The sequence below is a fragment of the Acinonyx jubatus genome, chromosome A3 (assembly GCF_027475565.1).
Source record: "Acinonyx jubatus isolate Ajub_Pintada_27869175 chromosome A3, VMU_Ajub_asm_v1.0, whole genome shotgun sequence".
NCBI classification, from domain to species: domain Eukaryota; kingdom Metazoa; phylum Chordata; class Mammalia; order Carnivora; family Felidae; genus Acinonyx; species Acinonyx jubatus.
The window spans coordinates 126,459,332-126,476,128 of NC_069388.1; the positions used below are offsets into that span (position 1 = coordinate 126,459,332).

Below are 16,797 nucleotides of genomic sequence, written 5' to 3' on the forward strand. Positions count from 1 at the left end.
TAAGTAGAAACTCTAACTTCTAAAAAAATCTCTGCACTTCTTCCTCTGCATAATTATGTCTTATTTGTCAGTTTGTTATAATAGGCTTTGCAAGTAACTTCACTTGAAACAGACAAGAAAATGGTTGTCATATTATTCTTCAAAAATGTTTCAACAGTTCAGTCCACTAATTTTTTGGAAGTTTATATGTACTTTGATTTATTTACTCATAAGTTTGTTGACTTTCTATTATATTGATTATATATATAGATATATATCAATACCAAAAAAATTAATAGTTGATAGATACTGAATTCTTACTATAGATAGGCACTCTACAAGTGTTAACCCATTTAATCCTTATAGCAATCCTATGACGTAGATATTTTTTAATATTGGAGGGAAAGAAAATTGTGATCTAGTGTGGTTAGGCAGTTGTCCAGGGTCACAAGGTTAGGAGTGGGTCCTGGGTTCCCACGTAGGTATTCTAATTTCATAGCTGTTTTCTTAACCGGTATGCTTTACCCTAACGCCAGGAGAAGAAGAAAAGATTCGCACCCTTTAGGACCTTCAAAATACTTATGAAAATCTTTAGGATGTCCTAAGGAACTCTGATTTTTCTTAATATCTCTTGTATTTGCTTAAGACTACTATATATTGGCTCTCAAACAATGCAACATTTAGGAGCACCAACCCCTGCCCCCCCATGCAGGTGAAAATCCATTTATAATTTTGACTCTCCCAAAACTTCCAACTATCAGTAGCCTACTGTTGACCTTACCAATAACATAAATAGCCGGTTAACACGTTTTGAATGTTAGATGTATTCTGTACTGTATCTTCATAATAAAGTAAGCTGGAGAAAAGACAACGTCATTAAGAAAATCATAAGGATGAGAAAATACATTTACAGTCCTGTCCCATATTTATAAACAATTGGCATATAAGTGGACACACAGTTCAAGGGTCAGCTGTGTTTAAAGCTCTGTACTGCTGTAGAATTCAAGTCGTCGTTCACATTCACTGGCAATAAGTCATTTTGTTAAGTACAGTATACTTTAGCAAAGTAAATAACCTCTTAATTTAGCCATAAATCAAATATGTTGTTTTAAGAGATACTGGCTCCCGTTCTGTTGGCTGGCAGTGGCTCAAGCGGGGTGGCATGGCCACTCGAACGCCCTGACTTTGTAGTGAGAGTCAAAGGGTTGGATGGGGGTTCAAGCCAGAGGCCATTGAAGCCTTCTTCCAATCCAGAATTCGAATTGAGTGCACTTCCTTGAGCTAACCTTTATTGCAGTCTGAAGTCTTCTGAAGTGTATGGTCTTAAGCCGTATAATCCAGATAAAAAAGGAAAACGTTGCTTAGCTAACCTTACACATTTTTTGGTTTCTGAAAGGGTCGTTTGTCAGAAATATATCTATTCTTTGGTGTTTTAAAATTTTCTATCTTCTCATAAGCAGCTCCCGTTTAGTATTCTGGTTTTGAATTTGGGGTGGTTTACTGTGAGCCAAGGGTGGGTTGCTTAAGACCGCAGAACACAATGTGAGAAGCAGGATGGATTGAAAATGAATGTTTTATGAGGAAGAAGGAAGTGACTTTAAATTCTTTCTAGTAATCTTGTTTGTGATACTTCTTCCTTACAGAGTCTTGTAAATCCTTTGTATGTCATCAGCTTTTTGTTGTTTTTACTTGGCAATTTAGCATGTGCCTTTTGAATAAAACATACGGTCATTTGCTTTTGTTGAAATATGTAAACATCAAAGCAGAGAACAGTGGAGTTGCTGGGCTCTTCCTTTCTGATCCAACCTCTATATTTCTAACAATATTATCTTTCCACAACAGAACTTTGCTCATGTTCATGGATCATGATCTATGGGAAGCCTCCAGTGGCTTACCAATGTCCACAGGGTAAACGTTAGGCTCTCTAGCAGGTTCTTTGTGGTCTGTTTCTAGTCTGCCTCTTGAGCCTCATTTCCCTCTGTGAAGGAATGTGCTAGTTCACTCACACTGAACTTCTCACCCTGTCTTCACCTTGTTCGGTCTTTCATGCCTCTTTATGTCTTAATAGACTGTCTCCTTTGTTAGGGATGGTCAACTTCTCTTCCCTTCCCTTTGCAGACGTCTACCTGCCCTTCAAGATCCTGTTGTCTAAGATTCCCTCTGCTGGGACATCTGCGACTTACCTGTGCTCTGACAGGTCTTGTCCCCGCCTCTGTAATAACCCATGTCACACTCTCATAATTGGTGTTTATTTATTTTTATTAAAACACTCATGTTTGTCTCTCCCACCCTTGTTTCCTATGTGTGTTCTCTATGTCCCCTGCATCTGTGTGTTGCCAGAGTGTCAGTGCCTTGTAGAGAGCAGGTGCTCAGTAAATTTTGTGAGGGCAGATGATGAGCGAGGGACTGAAACTGGGTTTCATTATGATGCTTTAGGTCACTTGATTCCATTTGTTTGCTTATGAGGATTGTGCTTGGAGCATTGTTTTTATTTTATTTTACTTGGCCCTTTCCAAAAAGATCTGCCATGTGTTAGGCACAGAGTATTTACAGTAATATCACGGGAGCAGTGATTTCTGTATCAGACCGCTTGGACTAAGCTACGCTGCATTAACAAATGAGTAGGTTAGAACAGACATTCATCACTTGCAAGTGTCATACAGGCTGTGGCTGGGCTTCTCTTGTGTTCCATGTCTTGTTCGCTTTGGGACGTGGCTAAAAGAGCAGGCCCCCTTTGCTGAGCTGTGGCACAGGGAAAAAGAACAAAGTAGAACCGCACAGTGACTCTGAAAATTCAGCTCAATGTATGTCACGTGACATCCGGTCACATTTCACAGGCTAGAGGAAGTCTGTGGCCAAGCCTGATGTTAATAAGGCAGGGAAGCATAATCCTGTCTTGGGAAGAAGGGAGTGCATATTTGGGGACAATAATACAGATACATACTTGCCCTTTTAACTGTAGTGTATGCTACAAACTCTTCTTCTTTTGTATAACATCCTGATTTTAAGCACTCCTCTGTGATTTTAAGCTGCTGTTCTTTGCTTGAATGGCCCTTTGGAAAATAGAACTTGTGAAGGAACTTGGGCAAGTCTGGATGAAGAGGATTTGCGAATAAAATATTCTGCCTTCTCATGTTCTCTGTCTGCTGTACTAGCATTTTAAAAATGCATCTGTGTATGGGAACTATGAACTTAAATTTTTTTGATTGTTATTTATTTTGAGAGAGAGAGAGAGAGAGAGAGAGAGAGCCAGTGAGCGAGCCAGTGTGAGCAGGGGAGGGGCAGAGGGAGAGGGAAGAGAGAATCCCAAGCAGGTTCTGCACTGTCTTCGCAGATCCTAACGCTGGGGCTCGAACTCACAAACTCTGAGCAGATCAAGAGTTGGACGTTTAACTGACTGAGCCACCCAGGTGCCCAAGACTTTAAAACAAAAAGTGGGGGCGCGCCTGGGTGGCTCAGTCGATTAAGCAACCAACTTCGGCTCAGGTCATGATCTCACAGTTTGTGGATTCGAGCCCCACATCAGGCTCTGTACTGACAGCTCAGAACCTGGAGCCTGCTTTGGATCCTGTGTCTTCCTCTCTCTCTCTGCCCCTACCCAACTTGTTCTCTGTCTCTCTGTCTCTGTCTCTGTCTCTGTCTCTGTCTCTCTCTCTCTCTCAAAACTAAATAAACATTAAAAAAAATAACAGTTTTCTAGGCCCAACCCAGATATAATGAGAATTTGGGGGGTAGGGATCTGCAATGTGCACTTGACGATTTATCCAGTGATTCTGGTGGAAATCCACTTGCTATATGCTGCAAATAATTCCCACTCCTGTTTTTCTGTTCCTCCTGTCGTTCTCTTAGTGATGAAGGTCACTTTCATCTGATGGGGAATCAAACTGTGTCAAGGTTCAGAAGGACTTTCCTCTTTCCAGCTATCCTATATTTCTATGGTGCAGTCCTCCAGAGGCCCGAGTTTGGAAGCTTTGGGTGCTGACGTAGGCCCTGTATCCCAGCAGTGGCATAAATGGGAAAGTCTACTTAACACTTTAAACTCTTGTCTTCGATTTCCTGCTTGCCTGCTTTTGGCCCATACTCCTTAGGGAACTGAAAAATTTATACTCTACCATGCAGTTAAATATGGTAACCTCTAGCCATGTGAGGCTATATAAATTAAAATAATAAAAGTAAAAATTCATTTATTCAGTCTCCCCAGCTTTCTGTTATTTCTAGTATTTTGTAATTACAAACGATGCTATAGTGAATAACTTGTTCCCATGTGGTTTTGTGTCTTTGATGTTTATTTTATTTATTTATTAAAAAAATTTTTCTTTAATGTTTATTTTTGAGAGAGAGAGAGAGAGTGCGAGCGTGAGTGGGAGAGAGGGAGACACAGAATCCAAAGCAGGCTCCAGGCTCTGAGCTGTCAGTACAGAGCCCGACATGGGGCTCGAACTCATGAACCACAAGATCATGACCTGAGCTGAAGTCAGACGCTTAACCGACTGAGTTGCCTAGGCGCCCCACGTTTATTTATTTTTGAGAGAGAGAGAGACAGAGCATGAGTAGGGGAGGGCCAGAGAGAAAGGGAGACACAGAATCCGAAGCAGGCTCCAGGCTCTGAGCTGTTAGTACAGAGCCCGATGTGGGGCTCGAACCCATGAACCGTGAGATCACGACCTGAGCCGAAGTCGGACACTTAACCGATGGAGCCACCCGGGCGCCCCGGTTTTGTGTCTTTGGTATGCCTTCAAGGTGTGTTCCTACGATGGGCATCCTGAGCCTACAGGCAAGGGTTGTGTTGGCATTGCCAGAGTTTCCTTCGGGGCGGTGGGGACGGGGGATGGTTGGTCCAGTTGACATTCCTACCAGCGGTATAAGACCATGCTTGTTGCTCTACAGCTTTGTGGACAGAATTCATTGCCATAGTTTAACATGTTTACTAATGTGGGAAGTGGAAAGTGGTATTTCAGGGGTGTTTTAATTTGCATTTAATTATGAGTGAATTTGAAATGTCCTCATGTATTTGAGGGGATTATCTCTTTTTTGGTGACTTGTCCATTCCTGTCTTCTCCCCATTTTCCATTTGGATTTTTGTTCCTTTGTGCTTTGCTTTTGTAGAAATTCAGGTACATTGGCATAATTACCCCCCTTTTTAATGGTATGGATTGTGTATATTTCTTTCAGTTGGTAGATTATCTTTTGACTCTGTTGCTGGTGGGTTATGTCAGCCAGAATTTTTATCTCTATGTGTAGACAAATTGAGCAATTTTTTATTGCCTCTGTATTATGAGTCATGGTGAGCAAGCCTTTCCCTCCAAGGTCAAAGAAGAATCCACTCATTTTCTTTCAGTACTTGTATGATTTTATTTTTCTGTGTGGATCCATAATCTACTTGGAGTTCACTTTTTTGTGTGGTGACATGAAGTCTAATTTCTTTCCTCAGATGGCTACCTAGTTGTCCCAGCACCATTTATTACAAATTTGGTCTTTTCTAGAGTGATTTGAGATGCCACCTTTGTCTTATATCAGATTTCCATTTAGTTCTAATACTAGACTTAAAAAAATTTTTTTGCCAGTTTATTTATTTTTGAGAAAGAGAGACTGAGTGTGAGCGGGGGAGGGGCAGAGAGAGGGAGACACAGAATCCAAAGCAGGCTCCAGGCTCCAAGCTGTCAGCACAGAGCCTGACGTGGGGCTTGAACTCATAAACTGTGACATCATGACCTGAGCCGGAGTCGGATGCTCAACCGACTGAGCCACTCAGGCTCCCCTAGAGTTTTTATATTGTTACTGGTTTGTCTGTACACTGGGACCAACTGTTTAATTATAGAGATTTTATAGTGTGCTTTTAAAGTCTGGTAAGGGTGGTGTTCCTTTATAGTTTTTCTCCCTAGGTTTTTTTTTTTTTTTAAGCTCTTATAAAAGTTTGTTTCTTCATCTGAACTGTAGTACAACTTGTTTGATTCCATAAAATAGCTTATATTTACTGTGATTATATTAAATTTGTAAATTAGCCTAGCAAGACTAATATTTATTTATTTATTGAAGTTTTAAGGTTCAGTTAATTAATTTCATGCACATGCACGAGCATGAGCTGGGGAGGGGCAGAGAGAGCAAAAGACCAGTATCTCTATAACATCCAGTCATCCTATTCAAAAAGAGGGGGTATCCCTCTTGCACTGTTGGTGGGGATGCAAACGGGTGCCTTTGGAAAATAGTGTGGAGGTTTCTCAAAAAATTAAAAATAGACCTACCCTATGACCCAGTAATAGCATTGCTAGGAATTTACCCAAGGGCTACAGGAGTGCTGATACAGAGGGGCACTTGTACCCCAATGTTTATAGCAGCACTTTCAACAGTAGGCAAATTATGGAAAGAGCCTAAATGTCCATCAACTGATGAATGGATAAAGAAGTTGTGGTTTATATACACAATGGAATGCTATGTGGCAATGAGAAAGAATAAAATATGACCTTTTGTAGCAACGTGGATGGAACTGGAGAACGTTATGCTAAGTGAAATAAGTCCTACAGAGAAAGACAGATACCATATGTTTTCACTCCTATGTGGATCCTGAGAAACTTAACAGAAGACCATGGGGGAGTGGAAGGGGAAAAAAAAGTTACAGAGAGGGAAGGAGGCAAACCATAAGAGGCTCTTAAAAAATGAGAACAATCTGAGGGTTGATGGGGGGTGAGAGGGAGGGGAAAGTGGGTGATGGGAATTGAGGAGGGCACCTGTTGGGATGAGCACTGGGTGTTGTATGGAAACCAATTTGACAATAAATTTCGTATTAAAAAAAAAAGAGAGGGTATCATTCTATTCTGTCTTTTTTTTACTGTCTTTCAGGTGTATTAAAAATGTTCTTCATGTAGCTTGTGCACATTTTTTGTTAAATTTATTCCTAAGCCTTTAGTTTTCTCTTTTTCTATTATAAATTAAGTTTTCTCTACCTTCACTTCCTCTGTTTGTTGGTTTTATATATGAAAGCTATTCATTTTGTATGTTAATTTTGTATTCTGCCCCTTTACTAGTTTCTTGTATTGCTTCATTCTCTGGGGTTTTCCAGATATCCTGTCTTATCATCTGCTCTTCATCTACTTGCCTGGAGTGCATAATTTTAAGATTATATATATATATATATATATATATATATATATATATATATATATTTATTATTCATTTATTCATTCATCCATTTATTCATTCATTCATTTAATGTTTGTTTATTTTTGAGAGAGAGAGAGAGAGAGAGAGAGAGACAGAGCACAAACGAGGGAGGAGCAGAGAGAGAGGGAGATACAGAATCTGAAGCAGGTTCAAATGCATGGCTCAAACCCATGAACCGTGAGATCATGACCTGAGGTGAAATCGGACGCTTAACCAACTGAGCCACCCAAGACTGTTCTTTAAAATAAAATTATAATCTTCCTACACTTTACCTTGCTGTGTAGCATGGAGAATAATCTGCTACTCATGGTGGGGAAGACTCACTGACTTCCTAGAAAGTTTTAAAGGGGCTCTTTTCTGTTAGCTTGAGGGGGGGCAAATGATGGTTTCATAGTCACTACTGAGATATTAGGGCAGGCATGATGGAAATAAGAGGAAGTGTGTTTTACACTTCATGAAGTTAGACATCTTGTAGGTAGATGAACAGAGCACAAATGGTAAGTGCCTTAAAATGGTGATCATTACAATTTATGTGCTAATAGATTGCATTAGGAAAGATATACTGAATGGCATGGGAAGCAAACAAAAAGATGCCATAGGAATATAAAGAGGAAAAAATAATTTATGTATCAGAGTAGAATGAGGATAGAGTCTTTGGATTAACATTTATGGAGCATATGTAAGAGGCTGTAAAAATCTGGCCAAGTCCAATTGAAGTTCAAGCCAGGCAGAGATACAACTGGATTATTAGGGAGGTCGTAGATAGGGCAAGACTGAGTTTTTGAGAAGTACACTACGACAAGGAGACATAATCAGACTAATAGCATGTTTAGATGAAGGCAAGTAATTGAATTTGAGCGAACTAAAATTTGCATAGAGGTTTGTAGGACCAGAACAGTGAGCTGGCACCAGGCACGAAGGACTTGAGTGGAAGGCAGAAAGTTCATTTTTTACCTTTCGCATTGTAGGACTGCAAAAGGGTTTTCAGCAGGAGATTTTGAACACATATGATCAAGTATGGACTTTAGAACCTTTAACTTCCAAGTGATTCTTTAGTGTCGCAGGGAGGGCAGGAAAGGAAGCAGGGGAATCCAGGGAAACATCAAAGAGTTTGGCTTCTGCTGCAGTTGGTTTTCCATTTATTCCTTTTCATTCAAACTGGTTTGTTTTTTTCATTTTCCTGTAGGAGTTGCATTGTTGAGTACTGTAGTTTTTGTCAGTCTCTCCCATTCTTACTGTGAAATGTTCCCGCGGGCCTGTTCCTGCAGGGCTGAGGGGCTTTTCCTGCAGGCTGTGGGGCTGTGAGAGCAGGTATCCTTAGCCCTGGTTTTGCAGCCAGTTGCCTGCATTGGACTCCCGGCCTGACCACAGCCAGCTTTGTGCCGTGAGCAAGTTATAGGGCCTCTTGGGGCCTCAGTTTCCCCTTTATGTAGAATTGAAATAGAACTAGTATTAACCTTACAGGGTGGTTTGAGGAATTGAAAATTCATGCGTGTGAAGCACATAGAAATAGTACCTGGCACACAGTAAGAAATCAGGAAAAGTTAGCGATTTTAATTAAACAATAATGACTTTTACTGTGCCCTGTTTGTCTCTTTAACCAGTCTGTCACTTTGCAACCTTGGATAACTGTCACCTGTCGATGTCAAGTTAATGGGATGTTTTTCTCTTAACACCTTGAAGAAATCTGTAGAACTCCTGTAACCATACTACCTCAGAAAACTGTACTTTCCTCATAACCTTGAATGTTTCTTCTTCCGTCCATCCATGTGATTTTTCCAGCGAGACAATAGATGCCTTTGGTAGCTTCTCTCCATCACTTTCTTATCTGTTTTGTGAATTTCTGCTAAAATGCTGAACCCCACTAGGTCTTTATTATGGAAATTATTTTGTCATTGAGGGCTCTAAACTTATTTTGTCATTGAATAGGGCTCTAAGAATATAGTTTCAGCTTTCTATTTTCATTTCTTTGGTGGTAATCATGTCAGCGTTCTTCACGTATTAATTTATTTAGTCCTCACAACGGTGACATTATGGAGAGTTGTTAATATCCATTTGTATAGATGAGAAAAACAAGGCACAAATACAGTATTTTTATATCCTAGAAAATACTCCAGAATGGGAGTCTGATTTGCGATGGAAAGGGTGTATCCTATAGAACACAGTGACCCAAAGTAGCCATTCTTTCTGCACCAGAGTGTGCTCTGTGATTTGAATATTACTGCATTACAGTGTGACTTCTTTTGAATAGACTGTCAGTGCTGTTTAGTTACATGACTAATATATAATGCATACTGAAAAATAGTAGGTTCAAACATCTCTGAATATTAGTTAAGGAATTTTATATATTTTTGTAATTGAAACACATAAAATTTGGCTTTAGGGTTAGAAATGTTTTTAATGAAGTGCCTTTTTAATTCACTGTGTTTCTTCTATCCACTTTATCTTGAATGGGTCATAAATTGAAGAATCTGTTCTCAGCATATGCAAAGCTTATGGGTACAAATTATCTTTTCTAGCTGATTCTGTAATTAAAATGTGATTTCATTTAGAATTATTAAAGACCCCAAAAGTCTGTAAGCTAAAGAAAAATCAAGATTTGTTTTTGCAGGTGATTAATTACACTATTTAATATTCTATTGACAGTTGTACTGGGCTAGGGAAAAACGGACTATAAATCTGACTCTTACTACAGCATGCTTTATTTTCTCTGTAGCTGCAGCAAAAAATTATTCCTGATCAGGACCAACTGATGGCAGTCGCTCTAGAGTGTATCTACAACTGTGAACGAAATGACCAGCTGTCCCTTTGTTATGACATATTAGAATGTCTTCCACAAAGAGGATACGGGTGAGGATCCACAGTGTGCCAGTCTTATTGTCGTCTTTTTTGTCCTAACAGCTGAAATGAAAATGTTGTTTCCCCGAGTGTTCATTAGAGAGAATTTGGGGAATATAAAAACATGTATAGAAGAAAATGAAATCATCTGCAAACCTGTAGCCTAGAGATAAACTTTTGTTTTTCCAACAGTGTATGAGCAGTCACTGTAATTTTGTCAACTTGGATAAATTATCCATTAGAAAACAAACAAAAATACCACCACCACGATGAAAAATTCTTAATTTTAAGTGCATAGACAGTGATATCTCTGTTTTCAGTTGTGTTTTTCATGAAGCTTTTTTCATATTTATGGGCTTGGGGTAATCTATGAATTATTTGTTCTGGGCCCTTGCCTACAATAAGCATGTTAAGTAATCATGGATGAATATAAATAATTTTATTTTAGTTTGTTTTTCTTTCAGTTTTATTGAGCTGTAATTAATATACAGCACCGTGTAAATTTGAAGTGTTTAACGTAATGGCTGGATATCCATACATTGTAAAGCGACAAGTCTGTTTAGTTAACATCCCTCATCTTCTACAGATACATACATCCACACATACATACATAAATAAGTAACTTTTCTACCTTGTGATGAGATCTTTTACTCTTTTGAAAATAGCATACAGCAGTGTTTTGGTTGGTTTCAGATGTTTGCCCAGATTGTTCCTTGACTGGAACATGTTGCTTCATAACCGTCTTAGCACATTATGTCCCCTGTACGTACTTCTCTTACACCTGGAAGTTTTATACATTTTGACCACCTTTATTCGGTTCCCACTCTACCCACTCCCATCCCCCGTAACCACAAATCTGATTTTTTTCTATGAGGAGGTGGTGGTGGTTTTTAGATTCCACATATAAGTGAGACTGTCTTATAGTATTTGTCTGTCTTTGACTTATTTCTCTTAGTATAATGCCCTTAAATCCCATCCATGTTGTCATAAATGGCACGATTTCCTTCTCTTGTGTGGCTGAATAGTATTCCACTGTGTACATGTAAATAGCACTTTTTCTTGATTTATACATCTGTTGATGGACACTTAGGTTGTTTCCATGTCTTGACTGTTGTGACTAATGCTGCTGCCTCTCTCTTTTCCTTTAAGGAGATTTTTATTTTTTGTGAAATGAATGATAGAAATCACCAATTTTGCATCCCAGTGTGAAATAATGGTTTCATGCAGTCATTAACGGGACTGTGGTCAGGTGAAAGATTGATGGGTAAAAGATATTTGCGTGATACCAAAGTATTAGCTCAGCATATTTTTAATATATTTCTTTTGTTGTTTCAAAGGGGAGATTTAGCTTTATAAAGTACAAGTCTGACTGCCACCATCTTTAATCAAGCTACCACGTGTGATATCACGGTCAGCCTGGTGTTCTGTGCCTCCTGCAGAGATGCATTACGAGTAAAATTGTTCACTCTGAATCTACAGTCCTTGAGCTGAACTTCTGCTTTACAGTAAATCAGGGGATAGGGGAGCAAGTCCAAGAACACATGAAGGAAACAGATACATACGGAGGGTGAGGCACTCTGCAAGTCAACTGGTCTTCTCACTTTGAAAAGCCCGCATCATGGAGAGAAACAAATGAGTGGGGGTGGGAGGTGCCGATCTAAAATCAAGAGTCCAAACAGACATCATCATCTCCTAAATTTTAACTATAAAGCAATGTATGCACATCATGAAAGTGAAGGAATCGAAAGACTTGTGATCGATAAACAGTTGTTTGCTGCCCCACTTCGTCACGCTCGAACACCTGTCTTCTAACAGGAACACTTGCGTAGATGATGGGTTTCTTCTGGTCTTTGCCTGCCTCCTCTAAAACAGTAGGCTCATGCTGCTGCCGCAGTGCTACATGATTCTTGACTTCCTTTCATGGAGGTCTACCTCTCCCCATACCTGCTTGTCCTACTGTTCTGTCAGTGTGGTTAAGGCCGTAGTTGCATCACTGTGTTAGTAAATGTTGTTTCTACAGAGCTGCGTATGATTATATTTCCTTTTTTTGCAGCGTTTTGTTGTCCCTGAATTGGATCATTTCCTTTATTGTTGTTTGCTTTGTTCCCATTTATCTCCTTCAGTCTTCCGATGGAACGTAAAACTCTTCTTTACAAAGATATCTCAGTTCCTTCCCTTTTTCTTGTCTTCTCTCCCCCTGTCTTCCTTTTGAAGCCTCCGTCTTGGACTTGTCTTTTCTCTTGCTTTGATGTGAATTAATTGTTGTGTGTTCCGAGCAACTGCCATCCCGGGACTTGCTGCGCCTCTCTTGTGTTGCATATTGCATTTCTGAGATCTCTTCTCTTCTCCTTCCTTCGCTTATTCTCTCATTTTGATGGAGCAAAATCTTAATAGCTTCCTGTCAAAGGTTACATGGAGGCATTTTGATTTGAAGACTGTCCCATGTCAGAAAGATAACCAGAATTGCCCCCTTAAACTTGATAGTAGGCTTGGCTGTGTCTGCAGTTCTAGGTTTATAATTATCTTTTCCTTGTGAGTTTTGAAGGCATCCGTCTTGTCCTCTCCTCCCAGGATTGTCAGGTAGTCCCATATCATTCTAAGTTGTTACTTTATATATGGCTTTTCTTCCTTTTTGGATATTTCAATACCTTCTCTTCATCTCTGTATCGTAAGGGTGTGTTTTATTGTGAGTCTAAATGCATTGTTGTGGTGTTCACTTAGTTAGTCTGTTCCAGTCTGGAAACTTTTGTCTTTCAGATCATTGGGAAATTTTCTTATATTCTTTCCCTAATCAGTTTCCTTGGTAATTTTATTTTTACTTCCTTCCCTTTTTTTTCTTTTTTACTCTCTTTCTTTCTCTATTTTTTTTTTTTGCACTTTCTTCTTTGTTTACTACCCCTTTTATTCTTTTGCCCACTTTTTGATCTTCTGTTAAATGATCTAAGAGTGTCTTCAGTTTTATCTTCTCATCCCTCTTTCAAATTTTAAAATTTAGTTTGGCTTTCTTATTTAAATTCCAGGAACATTTAAAATAAAATAGTATCCTAGTCTTGTTTCAGAGATGCACATGTACCTGTTCCTCTGTTCCCTGCATTACCCACGTTCTCACCATGGTCTCTCAGTATTCATATCCTGTTTGTTTGTATCTCTGCTTTTACCGTTAGGGACTTTCCTTCATGTCCAGTGATTCTTGGCCATTACTTCATATCTAAGACATGAAAAAGCTGTCTGGCAGCCTATGACAGGCTGAAGCCTTTTCATGATAGGAGTGCTTGAGGGGTGGCCTTGTGTGTGAGCACCTCATTTGTCCTCTTGTTTCAGGTTTCAGTTTTGGATGTTTTGTGTCTGTGGTGTTCTCAGATGTTGTCCATTATGTCGTAGAGATGTTGGGTAGTTTGGAGATCTTGATCGTTCATCTCCGCTCAGCAGGGGTCTCCGTACTGACCACCAAGAAGGAATGCAGGCAATGAGACTTGTCAAAGTAAAGCTAAATGGAGACCATAGTAGTGCTTAATACATCCTTTCCTTCCTTGGTCTCAGTTGAAGGAATCTTCATGTAGGGAAAGGTAAATCACAGAGTGACTCTACATGTATGTATTACCCAGACCTATACAGCTATGACCATTGGCCACCTCCCATCCTTAGTCAAGAGCAACAGGAACAGCAGGTGTGTCTGTGGGAACCGTGGGCCCCCCTGAGAGCCATGGGCCTTCAGTAGGCAGCAGAAGGCTGGTAAAGGGACTGTAGTAACCGATTTGGTAGCAACCTACATTCAGTTACCGAATGTAGTAGCCGATTTTGTACCCATCATTTAGAAACCTCAACCCAGTGGCTGTCAGGGTGTTAGTAGTAAAACTACTCTTTGCAGAGGGTTACAAGAGATGCAGAGGCCTCTCTTAACATCTGTGTCCGAAAGCAGAGTGATGGGAGTTTTTTCCCTTCGATGGCCCAGCTGGGAAACTTGATGGTCTGTCTTTCAGCTTTGTGCCTCTGTTGTGGTCTTTGAATCTGCTAGTCAAACTCACTGACGTCCAAGTAATGTGTGTAATTTTTAGGAATAAATGTATTAGACTTTGTTTTTCAGGAAGATCAAATAAGCATAAATATCAACTAGAGCCTATCTATTAATTTTTGAACAGTAATTTGCCTACTGTAAAGTATCAGTGGAATGATATTAAAAGAACATTTTTTTAATGTAGACATTACAGTTACATTACAGAATTAGTGTGGTTTTGAAGAGTGTCTAGGCTAAGAAATGTCTCTTTATCTTGGCTTTAGATTAATGATATTTGATCTAACAGATTTTTTTTTTGTAAATAAAAAAATAGCCTGATACTCTCTTGTTTTCCATTTATTTCTTAATGATTATATTTCACATTTATAATTTTCTAAATAACATGTCATTTTAAATTAGCCCCATATTAAAATTCAGAGCCTCAGAGTATTTTCTGAGGTTCTCTTTTTTCTTCATGCCAAGTTTGTCAGTTTGTATTTTCCTGTGATTAGTTGTTTGTTTTTAGCAGTTACATGATTATTTCCCAAATGGTAAACTATGTGTTTTTTCGCCATGAAATGAACACTTATTTAACCTCATTAATTTTTCGTGTACCTTACGTAGGCAGCATGTTCCATCTGGCTGAAAAAAAAAAAGTTATTATGTTCGTGAATTATCAATTCACAACGGAGGAACACCATATTCTTGAAAGTCAGTGACAAATGTTTATTGTAGAGCTACACAATGATAGTTAAGAAATTACTGTTGTGGGTTAATAGAAGGTAGCTGTGACAATTGACCTTCTGAAGGACTTTAAGTGGAACATACCCTAACTTAATGTTAACCTAAGTGTTAACACTCTAGGTCAAGGCCTCAAATTGGTTTTAAAGGATAGTGTAATCTTTGTAAACTGCACAAATAATTGCCAAATAGATTGAGACCAGGAAAGATTGATAGTTTTATAGTGAGTATTTTGGGGGGTTCAAGTTAGGACATTTTTAATTTTCTAAGTTCAGATGAAGAGTTTTATTCGGTCATCTTACTAATAAAACCCTAAGACCTGGCTGGGATTCAGCTGCATCATTGGGGTGGGGGGCACTGGAGAGCATCAGGTGTGGTGCTGCTCGGCTGAGGGCAGTCCCTCCATATTAGGGACGCAGAGTTGTACCGGATGGAAGGGGACTTTTATAGTAGCGTCTCAGCTTTTGTGCCAAATCTCTGCATTCACTTGTACATGTGTTGTTCCATACTAAATCTACCAGCCACATTTGTATTAGTGTATGATGTTTGCCATGATAATGTTTCTCCTAGTCCCCTGTCCACATGCTTCCTCAGAGAGGCCTTGCTTTTTATCTCCACTACCTTCCAGGGATTATCTACATGATAGCCTTGCTTTTTTTTGGTTCCTTAATATTGAAGTGGGTGCAGAGGGAATGATGACACAGGAGAAATCTTCTGAGTATACAGAATCCTAATGGAAACTTCTAGGGGGTGGTAGGGTTATAGACAGGTGGAGGAGAAAGCCAATGTGCAGGGCCATGCTTCCTAACCTGTTTTCTTGGTTAAAAGAACAGAACCAAATGGTGATTTTACTTTATACCTCTTTTTTTTTTTTTTAAGAGAAGACTAAAATTGACTTATAATTCCTTGTTGCTTTTAGCAGAATTGAGCAAAAAGTTCTTCGCTAAATACCTGTCCATATCATGCTAATCAGTAATAGAGAATATCATTCTAGTCCAATATTTTTTTAATTTTCATCTCTTGAGTTGTGAAAGATGCTGGCTGAATGCATTCAGGAGATGACTAAAATTTTGCCCAGGCAGTGTAATATTGTTGTATATTAACTATAAGGGAAACATCGTTTCTCTTTTTCACTTCGTTGAGTCTTATATTTCATATAAGAAGCTACTCCTGAAACTTTTTAATTTTTTTTCCTCTTAATCCTTTAGTCCTAAAACCGAGGCAACCCCAGCTCTTCATGATATGGTCGACCAACTGGAACAAATTCTCAGGTGAGAAAAATGAATCTGTTGGCTTTGTGCTGAGGGAGGAGGACTGTCCAAGAAATACTACCTTTAGTATGTCTAGTGTATTCCAAGCATTGCCACTTACAGGCTCTGTGATATTTGAGCCTTCGGCTTTCTTATTTAGAATTTCAAACTCATGGAGATTATGGGATTAATGTTAGATGAAGTTTTTAAAATGCCTCCTATACAGAAATGTTAGTTTCTGCAGCAATTACTGTATCTTTCAGCAAACAATATTTATTATACTCCTGACTTTCATTTTTTGGGCGTATTGCACTTGATGGACTATATGAACTAGATCAAACTGCACTAAAGCCTTCAAGTAACTCTGTAGTCATATTCTTTACTGTCAAAATGAAGCATTAAACTTTGTCTTGGAGCCTGAAATTTCCCAATTTACTATTTAGGAAGCTATGTGCTGTTTACTAGTATTTATATGTGTATATGAAGATGCTTGAGTAATTTTTAAATATCTGTATTAAAATTTTAGGGATAAGAATTTTTCCAATATATATAACTATAGAATAATAGGTAATACCATCACTTTATAGTGGTGATAAAATAGTAAAGTATATAATTTGGAGTCTACTAATTAGAAGTTTTATTCATTCAATTTAAGGGGCTTGAGTATAAAAATGTTTCAAGTTGTATTTAAGGAAACAGTGTTTTTATGTGCTGTGTATGTATGGGAGTTTAATGAAGAATTAATTGTTCAGTTGCCTCCAGACCTCTGTTTCCTCTATTTATTATTGCCTAGACTGAAAGGTGTTACTTTGTGTTCTGAAAGTTATAGTTTTTTTT

At 38.8% G+C, this 16,797-nt stretch overlaps 1 protein-coding gene across 3 annotated transcripts in view; it reads left to right on the forward strand.

The window, feature by feature from the left end:
• Positions 1–16,797, forward strand: part of NBAS (NBAS subunit of NRZ tethering complex) — a 331,328-nt gene that overhangs the window by 134,771 nt on the left and 179,760 nt on the right. For all 3 annotated transcript variants that reach the window (XM_053201218.1, XM_027077936.2, XM_027077937.2), the window contains exons 26-27: positions 9,854–9,987; positions 15,919–15,981. In XM_053201218.1, the coding sequence (XP_053057193.1) occupies positions 9,854–9,987; positions 15,919–15,981 (197 nt within the window). The remainder of the gene's footprint in view (positions 1–9,853; positions 9,988–15,918; positions 15,982–16,797) is intronic.